This window comes from Panthera tigris, chromosome B2 (assembly GCF_018350195.1).
Source record: "Panthera tigris isolate Pti1 chromosome B2, P.tigris_Pti1_mat1.1, whole genome shotgun sequence".
Taxonomy (NCBI): Eukaryota; Metazoa; Chordata; class Mammalia; order Carnivora; family Felidae; genus Panthera; species Panthera tigris.
This window is the reverse complement of record NC_056664.1, coordinates 123,779,859-123,793,226: the sequence shown is the minus strand read 5'-3', so window position 1 is coordinate 123,793,226 and position 13,368 is coordinate 123,779,859. Positions and strand designations below refer to the sequence as shown.

Here is a 13,368-nt window from a genome sequence, read left to right as displayed (position 1 = left end):
ACATTGCTCTGCTTCCAAAGGCCTTGGAGCCAGAATCCAGGACTTTCAAAGGTGATCTGGGATGACCCATTGATCCTTCACCATGCTTCAGAGATCCTGGACTGAAGGCAACAAGAGGTAGTTGAGATATAGCCCCGAGGCATGAAACTTTCCCCCTTAGGACTTAAATGGACTTATCTTAGGCTGAGGTGACAAGTAATTTGAGAAATCACTTTCTGGCTCAACTTGCCCACATTCTGGCAAATGGCTATTCTGAGAGATTATTCTTTTAAGTCCATAGAATATGTTGCTAGAGTTCTTGAGTACTCAGTTTGGAAAACACTTTTAATGACTCACTGGCATACGGTCATGTCTCAGGTTCTTTTCTGGCCTTGACTTGTTGCCACCAGTAGTAAGTCTGATATTCACTGATATTCATCAATACACCCTTGGCACCTAATTCTAGGAAGTACTGTACCAGTGATATCTGTAGAAAAATATGTACATGTAAATTATAACGAACTTGGCTAATTCACTTGAACAAATAAATAAACCGTTCTTATTCTTCCCTCCAAACTCTCTCCCTTGGCAAATTCTCCTAACTCTTCCCTCTAGAGTTAGGAGAGCCTCACAAATCTATCACTAGAGCCAATATCGCTTCCAAGTTTCAGTCCCTAATTTCGACTTCTAAACATCACCAACAAATATACGCAATTCCATGAAAACCATGTTAACCTCATTAACGCTCTAATATGATAAACAGCTAACACTTCCCCTGCCTCTAAAATTCTAATTATGCAACCATTAAAATTATACTTGAAAGAATAAATACAGCCATGTGGGAATGTTTATAATCTAATGCAAAAAGAAATAAAATCCTATATACACAATGAATATAACTGTGAACATATAAATAGATATGATTAGAAAGAAACACAAAACTCAGTCATGTTTATGGGATTTACAACGAACTATTTTCTATTGTGGAAAGACTATAGTGGGATATTACTTGTATTTCTTTAAATTGTCCTTTTAAGACATTTACAATTCTTGGGGCGCCTGGGTGGCTCAATCGGTTAAGCGTCCGGCTTCGGCTCAGGTCATGATCTTGTGGATTGTGAGTTCGAGCCCTGCGTCGGGCTCTGTGCTGACAGCTCAGAGCCTGGAGCCTGCTTGGGATTCTGTGTCTCCCTCTCTCTCTGCCTCTCCCCTGCTCATTCTCTGTCTCTCTCTCTCAAAAATAAACATTAAAAAAAAATTTACAATTCTTTAATATCTGACAATGTGAAGTCACTGTCCCTCTCCTAAACTGGCCCCTTAAAACCCATCATTCAGTCAGAAACGCTGGCTCCTAGACCTGTAATCATCTTGGATCTTTCCTTCCCCACCTACTTACCACCTACAACACTGCCAGTGACCACCGCTCCTGATTCTCTCTCTGCAGATCAGCTCGGTGCAGCTGGGGTGAGCCTTTCTGCACTTAGTTGCATTGGACCCTTCCTGTCGCCACCAATCTGATTCAAGTTCTCAGGACCTCTTGCTTAGGCTCTTCCAATAAATCGTTTCACCAGTGCCTCTGACTTGGTTTTGCTGATTCCAGACCATCCTGCAAAACCCCGCCCCACTTTAACATCTAATACCCAGCTCTGGAATTGTCCCTTGTCTGCTTGGTCTGACCAGGCCCTAGAGAACCTCTCTCAACTAGGCTCATTGCTCACTAGGCTTCACTAATCCCACTAATTCCACTTTCCCTTCTGCAGGGCTTTTCTTCTCTACCGAGAATGCCCTCCCTCCTTATAGAATTATCTGAGTTCCATACACCTTTCAACGTCCAACTCAAGTACCATCCCCTCCTTGAAATGCTGATCTACCCAGCTCAACGTGGTCTCTCCTTCTGAAGTTTTCCAACTGTACTTCTGCTTACAACATACACAACTACCTTGGATTATGGTAAATGTGTACATCGTTACCTCTTTCCTGGTAGGTTAGGAACTCTCGTCTTTGAACATTTTGCTTTTAATCCTACAAAGTTTTATGTATTGCTGGTAATGAAAATATAGTCGCCGAACAAGCCAATGAAAATAAGTCTAAAATAAAACAAATTAAAAAGTTCAATGAATTGTCCTTTCCGGTTTAATTTGTAAGACACTTATTTTGACCTACTCTCACAGCTGAATTTTTAAGAAGTAAATTCTTAACAGACAACACCTTTACTTCTTCCTTCTCTCTTTCCCTCTCAGACTCTCCCCGGAATGGACACCTCATTTCAGACAGTGTTTGCTCATATGCATATGAAGCTTTTGATAATTTTATAATCAATACCTATAGACATGACCAAGCAAGCCCCTTGAGATAGTTTTTAAAGGGCTAAAGCCAGGGTGCCTGGGTGGCTCAGTCAGTTAAGCATCTGATACCGGCTCAGGTCATGATCTCATGGTTCATGGATTTGAGCCCCATGTTGGGCTCTGTGCTGACAGTTCAGTTTGGATTCTGTGTCTCCTTCTCTCTCTGCTCCTCCCCTGCCCAAGCTCTGTCTCTCTCTCTCTCTCTCTCTCTCTCTCAAAAACAATAAATAAAACATTAAGAAAATTTTTTTTAAAGGGCCAAAGCCAACTTGATTCTCTCTATGTCAAACATTTAATAATTGTAAAGCTCTTCTAGAATATCCAAATCATATGAATTCTGCCTAGTAGGGTGGAACAGAAATTTACTGGCATAAATGGTGGGGTGTTTTCTGTAGACTGTGGAATCATAGCTAATGATTAGAACCCTAAATATATCTAGGTGGACAACTGACAAATAACAATTTACAAAGCTTTTTAAAGCTACAATTCAACGACAGTAAATATGTTGAAGTCCTTTTGTAGGAATCAGAAATATATATGATGAAACACACACTCTTCCTTTCCATTACTACAGAAGAAAATTACCATTATAAGCTGCATAGAGGGAGGCTATAGAGGAAGACAAGAGATAGGAAGGAGACACTCTTAAAGCAAAGGTGTTTCTAATGTTCTGGTTCAAATTTGAATGAGTTTAGAGGTATTCATTTTATTATCATGCTGCACATACCCTTTTCTAGTAACTGTAACAAAAATGAAATCTAACACCAACCTTATGCCATGCATTGTAAGAACTTCTTTTATATTAACTCATTTAAGACACAACAACTCTAGGACGCATGCATCACCATTATTCCCATTTTACAGATCAGAAAATTGAGCCACAGGTAAGTGACTTTCCCAAGGTCTCCAGGCATTCTAGCTCCAGAAGCTATGCCCTTACCACTCTGCTACCAGATATTTGAAAAGAAAAACTATCAAGAAGCTTAAAAACAACAGAATCTGAAGATTGTTTCATAGGACAGTTACCCTACACGATTTCCTCCTTTTCCCGGCCATTGAAAGTTTCCTCAGTGAGTTCCTATCTACTGCAAAAGATTTCTCTTCTCTCATTAGGTTTCATTATTTTTCAGAAGCCACATTATTCACATTAGCCTTGCAGTGAACTTAAACACGGGCCTGAAATGTTATCTTCTCCACCTAGTCAATATCACATATCTGGAGACCAGGGCCTTGCTACAAAGCCTTTCCAGAAACAGAAATAGTTGAAAAAGTTACTCTGCTACCAACCACCGTGTAAGTGCTGCTGAGTAACTGGACCATTATAGCTTCAATTCACCTATGAAAAGAGGGATCTGGTGATACAGGAGGTAATTTCAATTCGAAAGTGTGAACCTGGGTTGGTTTTTCTCATTTTTGAACGCACGCAGATTATTATCTGTAATCGCAAGTTTAGTGTCTTTTGCTTGTCATTTACCCTGGCGGTCCACTGAACCTTCTCCTCTCCATGAGTCAATAACCATGTTAACAAGCAATTAGTAAGCCCTGTGCCAAATGCTCTGGTTCGTGCTAAAGGGACACAAACAATACTAACAATATGTGATTAGTTTTCACCTCCTAACTAAATTGTCTAGTCATGCCTGGGCCGATAGTTAAGGACTACCCATCTGGAGAGATTACAATGTGCGCCTTCCCTAAAGAGTCCATTGCAGGCCATTCACTGGGTCTTAAACTCCTCTCTCTCTGGACGCAAGGCCACCCCTGCCCTCCGGGGAAAGTGAGGTAAGAAAGGTAGTGGAGGGGACGATGAGCCAGCTGCCTCTAGCGGGAGGAGGTGGGGGGGAATACGCCAGCCTATAATTCTCATGTGATAAGTGACTGTGGAAGACTGCCAGTCATCTTTCAACACTATCCCCTCTGTTTTTCAAGAATAGAACTCTGGCAGACAGCTGCCCGAATAAAGACTACACTTCCCATCCTTCCTTGCGATGAAACGTTGCCATACAGCCGAATTCTGGCCAATGGGAGGTACTCAGAAGTGTCTCCCAGGTGGTTGCTAGGTGAACTGTTGGCTGGGGATGGGGCACCATCATGGACCACAAGATGGAGAAACAAAATCCTGGAAACAAGGATCTCAGATCATGTGGTTCAACCAATACTGACGTAAGTTTATGAAAAAGGAAAATAAACTTCTTCCCTGTATCAACTGCAATGAATTCTAATTAATAAAGCAATCTTTTCTTTCCTTTATCTAACCCTATCCCCTTGCCCATCTGATTCTTATGCTTTAGATCTTATTTATTTTAAATGTCACTTCTTAAGAATTGCCTTCTCTGTCTTCCTCTTCATCTGCCCTCCATCAGGCCCCTTATAAATATACTTTTAGGTCCCTAGATTTTTCTTTCCTTGTATTCATCACAATTTATGCGTATTTATGTATTTCATTAATTTATACCTCCATCATTAGTCTCCAAACAGACTCTCTTTTTGTTTGGTTTTGGTTTCATTTTCTTCACCACAGGATCTTCTGTGGCTTGCACAGTGCCTGGCACACAGGAAGTAATCAAATATTTGAAGAATAGGGGTGCCTGGGTGGTTTAGTCAGTTAAGTGTCTGACTCTTGGTTTTGGCTCAAGTCACGATCTCACATTTTGTGGGTTCCAGCCCCGCATCGCACTCCGCACTATTGGTGCGGAGCCTGCTCAGGATTCTCTCTCTCTCTGCCCCTCCCCCCCCCACCTCCCTCTCTCTGTGTCTCTCTCAATAAACAAACAAACAAACAAACTTTAAAACACAACTGAGAGGGGTTTAGAAACAGTCCTTCCATTTGGCCCATTTCTTCCTCCCCGGCCAAGGCACTGAATGCAATGCTGGTACATAAAAGCACTCTCTCCTCCTCACTATAAGACCAGAATTCTAAATGGACATCCTGAAGCTTTGGTCTCCCAGATTCTCAGCCCTATATTCATCAGCTCTTTTTCATCAGTTGCTCATCTTTGTATTTTCTGTAGATGTTTGGTTGGCTTTTGTTAAAAAATATAAAAATGCTTCAACAGCAAATGGCATTCTCCTTCCCTTCCCCCAACCTGATCTCTATCTTTCTCTCTTTCCCATTCTGTCTCTCTCATTCTGTCTCTCTCTCTCTGTCTCTCTCTCTCTAACACACACACACACACACACACACACACACACACACACACACACACAGAACTAATCTAGTGGGAAAGAGACATCGATTCTCCCTTGGTATTTGAATCTAAGTCTTGAAACTAGTGACAGAACGCGCTGTCATGAAAGATACAGAAAACACACAGGACTCTGAACCACTGTTAGTTTTGCTCCTTATCAGCCTGTGACTTAATTTTTCTGTTCAATCATCTTTGTAATGAGAATGGTAATGGCTACCGCCTACAACCCTTTTAGAATAGGCTTAGACGGCAAGCAAAAAAACGCAGTTTTTTTTTGTTTTTTTAAATTTTTTTTAACGTTTTTTATTTATTTTTGAGACAGAGAGAGACAGAGCATGAACAGGGCAGGGGCAGAGAGAGGGAGACACAGAACTGGAAGCAGGCTCCAGGCTCTGAGCCATCAGCCCAGAGCCCGATGCGGGGCTCGAACTCACGGACCGCGAGACCGTGACCTGAGCTGAAGTCGGACGCTCAACCGACTAAGCCACCCAGGCGCCCCGAAAACGCACTGTTTAAGAGCACACGCGCGGCCTCCAGCTGAATTACAGTTCAAATCCTGACCCTGCCACTTTCCTTGATGTATGATCTGAGTATGAATGCAGAGTACTTACCAGAGTGTCTGATGCAGAATAAATGTTAATTAATTAACCCCTGTCATTTCTCCTTTAAAAACTGTAAAGTATCCCACCAGTATTCATTTCTATTACCCCAAGGTGCATGCAAAGTAGAACGGCCAATAACAGAACATTCATCAATGCTTTCTCAGTATTCAGTATCACATCCTTCCTTCTCCACAAAGCCGGCTGCCCTCCCCAGACAGAATGCTCCCTTCTGCAACATACTTACGTGAGAAAAGGCCAGCCGCACAATTCCCTTCAGTTTTAAAGACTCAGCTGGCTCTATGAGTTAATAACCTCACTAAAGGTTATCTACCAGCAAGAAGGGTGGGGGAAAAAAGTCCTAATTGCTCTAGTTGGAGATGTCATTAGTTTGTACCTGACTCCTATCAAGTCTGCATGGCATTTATAGAAAGGGCAGATACCATGGGAAAATATTACCAAAGAGGACAAGTGTTGAACCTAAATATTAAATAGCTCCCTGCCGTCCACTAATCCATTTCTAAGGTAATCTATCTACAGAAAAACCTTTCTGATTCCACGGTCCTGATACTCAATTTGCTCAAGCTATAAAATTTTTATTTAGATCCCAGGGCCATTTCGATAAATCAAAATTGCCTTTTCTCCCCCTGCTGTTAGATAGTAAAATCCTGTAGAACAGGTCTTAGACTAAGTGATCTAACCTAATTTAATTTGTCAGAAGCAAGCACCACGGATTTTTTTCTTAACCCTCCAATTGCAAGTCTAGGGCCTTCTTTCTAAATGGGGACACTGCCGTCGGAATCTTGAGTTCCATTATTAGTTAGTTTAATCTTAGGGAAACCTCTAAAGGAGCAAACCATATTATTTTCTCTTCAGGAATTTAATACAACTGCTACATACCTACTCTGAAGAGTGTGACACAGTTCAATTTCTCATGTTTACAAACACTAGCAGATAGCAATATGTGAGCAAAATGCATGGCGTAGCTTTTTAAAATAGAGCACCTGGGGTTTGTCATAAAAATGTGCTATGCTGTGTTTAGACAGACATGAATAAAAACTGCATGGTGTGGCTTTATCGCTCCTGAAGAGCATACCAACATTTGAAAATGCCTACCGTATTTCATGTTAAGACATTTTCTAGTACCTACAAAATATTTATCTCAAATGACTAGAAGAGTTTTACAGGAAAGGCCCGGTTTAGATAATTTATCACGAGAACGAGCTATGTAGAAGCATCAAGGATAAATACACCTTTCACATGTATTGGGAATCCAGCCTTTCTTTGAGGACTCATCCAATTCTCTTTGTTCCATGTAATTTTAGGGAGAACAAGGGGCAAGAACATTTTAATATGGTAATGGTATTGGCAAAACAAGGGTTTATTTGACAGTTTTTACAGGGCCATCATAAGTATTATAGAATCACAAGATAAAAGGGTACATGCTTTGAAGAGTACTAAAGTGACCACAGAAATTCTTCCAGTGTAGAGACAGGGTATGAACATTATTATTATTTCTAAGCGAGAAATGCTATAATTTGGATAGGTCTTCATACACAAATAGTCTAAATGTCAGAAGTAAATGACCATGGAGCCCTCCCTTGTGGGCCAAAGCAGTCAGACCGCTATCTCTAAAGTTCCATTTGGTATGAATAATGATAATATCACTCTAAAGCATGGTTACCTCATCATTTATGTTTTAGCTGCTTGGCTCAAAATGTTTATCTAAAATAAAAGTATACTATAAGAAAATTAGCTTAGGGGCAGCTGGGGTGGCTCAGTGGGTTAAGCGTCTGACTTCGGCTCAGGTCATGATCTCACGATTCATGGGTTCGTGCCCCGCGTCACGTTCTGTGCTGACAGCTCAGAGCCTGAAGCCTGCTTCGGATTCTGTGTCTCCCTCTCTCTCTGCCCCTCCCTGTTCATACTCTGTCTCTCTCAAAAATAAACATAGAAAAGAAAAGAGAAGAAAATTAGCTTAAAGCTAGGTTTGTTGTGAGCTGAAATTTTTTTCCCCCAAATTCCAATGTTTAAATGGTTAAAAATAACAGCATCGAGCAAAGGCCCTTATATTTTTAAGCATTTTGGAAATCTAATTATAAAGAACGGCAGGTCTGATTATGGCCTTATTTCTTCTGACAATGCCTTATTTCTTCCCAGACATTAACAACGAGTACCAACGGCCTATTATGGTGTCATTAGAAAGTCAATTAAGATAGATTTTCCAGCATTTCCAGGAGAGTTAACATGTGTCAACTCCTGTCCCCAGCAAGGCTAGCAGAAGGCACTGCTGGGCTGCAGGTAGGGAGCGAGCGTAAGTTTTCAAAACAGGTGTTACTGTTGACACAACCATTAGACATTCTGCTTCTCCAAGGCTTTAAGAAGAATACGTACTTTTAATTTTTAAGACAAATTTGTGGATTCCATAAAAAGGTATATTCCTGGGAGAATATCCAGAATAATGGGAAATCTGTGAGATATGTCTCTCAGCATGATACCACAGTTCACCCTCCAGTATATGGAGACTAAGAATAGGACGACTCAACAGACTGGACTTGGACGCCACAAAAGTGATTAATTAACACGGCAGCTCGCCTGGCCTCTCAGTGGCAGCACGGAAGAAGTGGAAAAGTAAAATAAGCCTAGAAGTGGTTACTTTTCAGTTCCTATGACTCCAGAGCTGCCGAACGTGTGTCAGAGGACAAGGCAAAACTGTACATTTTACAGAATCAAAGAGAGTTAAAGACGATTAAGATCTTAAGGATCAGTTAGCTCAGAGATTTTCAACGTTTCGGTGTTTAAGGATATTTCTAGATTAGAGCTCCTGGGTGGCTCAGCGGGGTGAGCGTCCGACTCTTGATTTCGGCTCAGGTCACGATCTCGCGGTTCGTGAGTTCGAGCCCTGTGTTGGGCTGTGCTCTGATAGTGCACAGCCTGCTTGGGATCCTCTCTCTCCCTTTCTCTGCCCCTCCCCTGCTTGCACACACATGTTCTCTCTCAAAATAAATAAACTTTAAAAAAAAAAAAAGAATATTCCTAGATGCACCCACTGAGATTATGACTCAGCCGCAGCAGGCAGGAAGTAGTGGGAATATGTAACACTTCTAAAGCACCTGCTTTATGCCAGATACTGTGCTAAGTCCTTTACAAATATCACTTATTTAATTCTTGCAACAATCCTACTGGGTAGATGCTATTATATCCTCCATTTTATATATGAGGAGACGAAGGCACAGAGTGATGAAGGAATCTGCCTGAGGACGTCCCAATAGAAAGTGAATAAGTGTAAGTATTCAAACCCAGACAGGCTAGCTTCAGAGTCTCAGCTCTTTGTCACTCCACTAAATCACCCATGGACTACGGGCTATGGTGAGGCCCAAGGCATTAACAAAATGTCATCACTGAAATCATCTTTTCTTTTCTGAATGGAGAAACTCACACCCAGAAGAGTGAAATCTCTTATCTAAGACAAAAATCCTTCAGTGCATTTTCGGGAAGAAATCGACCATTATACAACACCCAACTGTTCTTAAATATTTCTCTATGCTTATTCCTCTAGGGAGGAAATGAACAGATGGCATTATTAAAAGCCAGCCCAGGGGTTTCAGCTGTGATTTTCTGACCAAGGTGCTGTTCTGGACACAGACTTCCATCCTCTTCTGCCCAACTCACCGTTCATTCACAGGAAATGACACGTTCCAGAGTCAGCATTAAGGGTTCCAAATCATGGTGATTCTCAAGGGAGGGAAAAGGGCGAGGGGAAGGAGAGATACCATCCCCCAAAATGGTAAGTGAAAATACGGTTCATGTAATTTGAGGATGGAAAAGAAAGATGTGATCGTGATATGGTTCCTAAGGATGGTGTTCCTGTCCCTAAAGTGTCTATTCCAAAGCCTTAGTATGTGGGAAAACATCATTAGGTCCTCGCTGTGTTTTAACATAAACAGGCGGCCGAATATCCGGAATGATCAGGTCTACCCTAAGCTGGACCAACTCACGTACATTCTCGCAAAAAGTGATAAACACATCACCTAACAACATTAGACACGCAGGATCAGGCCCAAAATCATATGTGTCACTGAAAAGTTACCTTTTTACTCAGTTGTCATTTCTGTTCAGCAATCCAGGTAATTCTGGGGGACCATAAGCAAGGAGAACCATGCATTCCAGATGAAGGGGGTGCCAGCATGATCACAGCGCAGAGGCATTTTCAAGGTAACAATGAGGGCGGGGGGGCGGGGGGGACGGAGGGGTTAGCTCGTTCCTGTTCTAATGACGTCAAACCAACCTTCATCACTTCCACCTGCAGGTCTTCATGGAGGGAAGGCGTCACTTTCACGGCATTCAGGATCTGATTGAGCAGCTGCTTCTCATCAGAATCTGTTTCCATGGATACAAACCTCTCTTCTGACAGAAGCTTCTGTAAAGAGGCACAAGGCAGTGATCACAGATAGGTTTCCCCCCACTGCTGCCTCATTCTGTTGTATCTTAGTATGTACTGAGGGTAATTGTACTTGGGAGCCACGTAGGTGGAGGCCGGTAGGGCAGAACTCATGCCATGTGCCAGTGAAAAAGAGAAACGCATCGAACCCTTGGTCAACAGTTTGGGCAAAGACCTTTTGCTGCTATTAGGTAAGTCATTCTAAATAACACGGCAACCATTCAGGTCACGTGGTTGGTGGGGGCGGAGGATGAATGTGCCCGGGGGTGGGGGGTGGGGGGTGGGGGGGGGATCGGCGCCTTACAAAGGTCACATTCACGCACACCCTTTCTGAATGTGGCTTTGTCACAGGAAAGGAGAAGGTCTTGTGGTCGACAAGTTCACTTTTCAGAAAAAAGTTTACCTTCTTACTTTACCAAAGAAGCGCTCGCGAATTCACACATCTTCATGCATTTTCAGCAGAAAACGAATCCCACAAAAACCGAACGAGAGGACATTCGCTTTCACGAGGTCTCTCAGGAAACGTTACACCTCACAGCTCTTTTGTATTTGGGGACAACTCTTATTTTCTATAAAATTCTATCTTCGGTTGTACCACAACCCGCCTCCCTACAACTTCTAAATCCTTCATCTTTCTCTGGAGCCACGAGGACTAAGCTAAAATATCTGAAGTCAGCTATGAAGTCCACTTCAGTCTTTTCTTCTCTATACAAGACCTCCTGAGGCATCTTTAAATGTTCGTGGTGTGATATGGTTTCATAAATACTCTCCTGCTTGAAATGCGGCCTCCAGAGTGAATGTCACACATTAAGGGTGGTCCGACATTAAAGAATAATGCAACCAAGAGTGCCCCCTAAGGTCAACTGTGAACTTTGGGTGATTGTGTGTCACTGTTAAGTGGATCGTTGGCCAAAGTGTACCATTTGGGGCACCTGGGTGGCTCAGTCTGTTAAGCATCTGACTCTTGATATCGGCTCAAGTCATGATTACATGGTCATGGGAGGGAGCCCCATGTTGGGCTCCGCACTGAATGTGGAGCCTCCTCGGGATTCTCTCTCTCTCTCTGCCCGCCGCCCCCCCCCCCCCAACTTGTGCTTTTTCTCTCTCTCTCAAAATAAATAAATAAACTTAAAAAAAAACGTACCATTCTGGTGAGTGATGCTGTTCATGGAGGAGGTTATGAATGGGTAGGGTAGGGAGTATATGGGAAAGCTCTGCACTTCTTATCAATGTCACTGTAAATCTGACATTGCTCTTAAAAAAAGGAAAAAAACTCCTAAAAATGTTTAAGGTGGCAGAAGGGAAAGGCAAAAAGAAATGGGGTCTTCGGTGGCACCACTGAGCTGTTGAATCAGACCTAGAACTGACCACCAGCAGAATTCTCGTTATGTGAGATGACTAAATGGGTTTATTGCCTAAAACCAAAAACTGAAAAACGGCAATGTATAATTTTAATTATAGTCTCGGATCAAATGAGCTTAGCTGCAAGTCACGGTACATTCTATGCTGACTTGCCCTGAAATCCTTAATTCTCATTCACCAGGGCTCCAATTAAGCTATTCTTCCCATTCTGTCCTGAGGCAGTCCATTTTTGAGACCCTGGTGAAAGATTCTGTATTTATCCCTTTTAAATTTGTCCTTGTCCCGTTCAGGATAGAGCCGCAGCAAAGAACTTTTGGAATTCCGATTCACCTTGGGTAAGGACTCCCTCTTGTAGCAGAATGTCACTGCAGATCCAGAACACAAGTATTTCGAACCTTCTTAGGACTGCCTGACCTTCTGGCCATATCCTTTCCAAAGAGGTTTTTTCACGACCACACAGTGCATGCCAGGTACCCCAGAGTTAAAGTTTACATTCAAACCTGTTTTTACTTCAAGTGATAAAGACTGCAAAGGCCTACAAAAGTGCCTACACTTGACAGTAGGTGACAGACGGTGGTAAGAATACCCAGTGCCCACTCATTAGAATTAACAGATAAAGCAAGACCTTAAGAACATGGTTCTGTAAGCTTAGAGTGTCTGGGGGTTAAGAAATAACTACATGGGAAATCCATACAATATTAGAGAAAAGGAAACACACAGGTTAACACAAACTCCCATTCATATTCATGGCTGGCCCAAGGAGAAAACAAGGAGTATTTAATAACATTGACGGTGTTTAACAATGTTTAATACTGGGGCGCCTGGGTGGCTTGGTCGATTGAGTGGGCAACTCTTGATTTCAGCTCAGGTCATGATCCCGAGGTCATGGGATTGAGCCCTGAGGTGGGATCCTCACTGAGCATGGAGCCTGCTTGGGATTCTCTCTCTCTCTCTCTCTCTCTCTCTCTCTCTCTCTCTCTCTCCCTCCCTCCCTCCCTCCCTCCCTCCCTCCCTCCCTCTGCCCCTCTCCACGTACATGCATGCTCTCTTTCTCTCTCAAAAAAAAATCTAATATTAACATGTACATTATCTAATTCCAATCCACTGGAAAAAGAAGAGTCTTAGTTTTCTCATTCATATGTATTAACTCTTTTTTTTTTTAATGTTTACTTATTTATTTGACAGAGGAAGAGACAGAGAGACGGGGAGAGAGAATGCCAAGCAGGCTCTGTGCTCTCAGCCCAGTGCCAGACGCTGGGCTTCAACTCACGAACCGTGAGATCATGATCTGAACCTAAATCAAGAGTCGGACACTTAACCAACTGAACCACCCAGGCGCCCCATCAGAGGTATTAACTCTTAAGAGGCATTAGGGACTTCTCTGGACTTAAAGGATGAAATAATACATACTAATGTGAAAAGACATCTGACAAATGCTACCCATCCATGGCCACACT

General features: G+C 42.4%; 1 protein-coding gene across 3 annotated transcripts in view; it reads right to left on the bottom strand.

Moving 5' to 3' along the window:
* ARFGEF3 (ARFGEF family member 3) overlaps positions 1 to 13,368 on the bottom strand; it is a 179,714-nt gene that overhangs the window by 121,381 nt on the left and 44,965 nt on the right. For all 3 annotated transcript variants that reach the window (XR_006217888.1, XM_042987213.1, XM_042987212.1), the window contains exon 4: positions 10,397 to 10,528. Coding sequence is in view for 2 of the 3 variants with exons in the window: in XM_042987213.1 (XP_042843147.1) it covers positions 10,397 to 10,528 (132 nt within the window). In the remaining variant the exon portion in view is untranslated. The remainder of the gene's footprint in view (positions 1 to 10,396; positions 10,529 to 13,368) is intronic.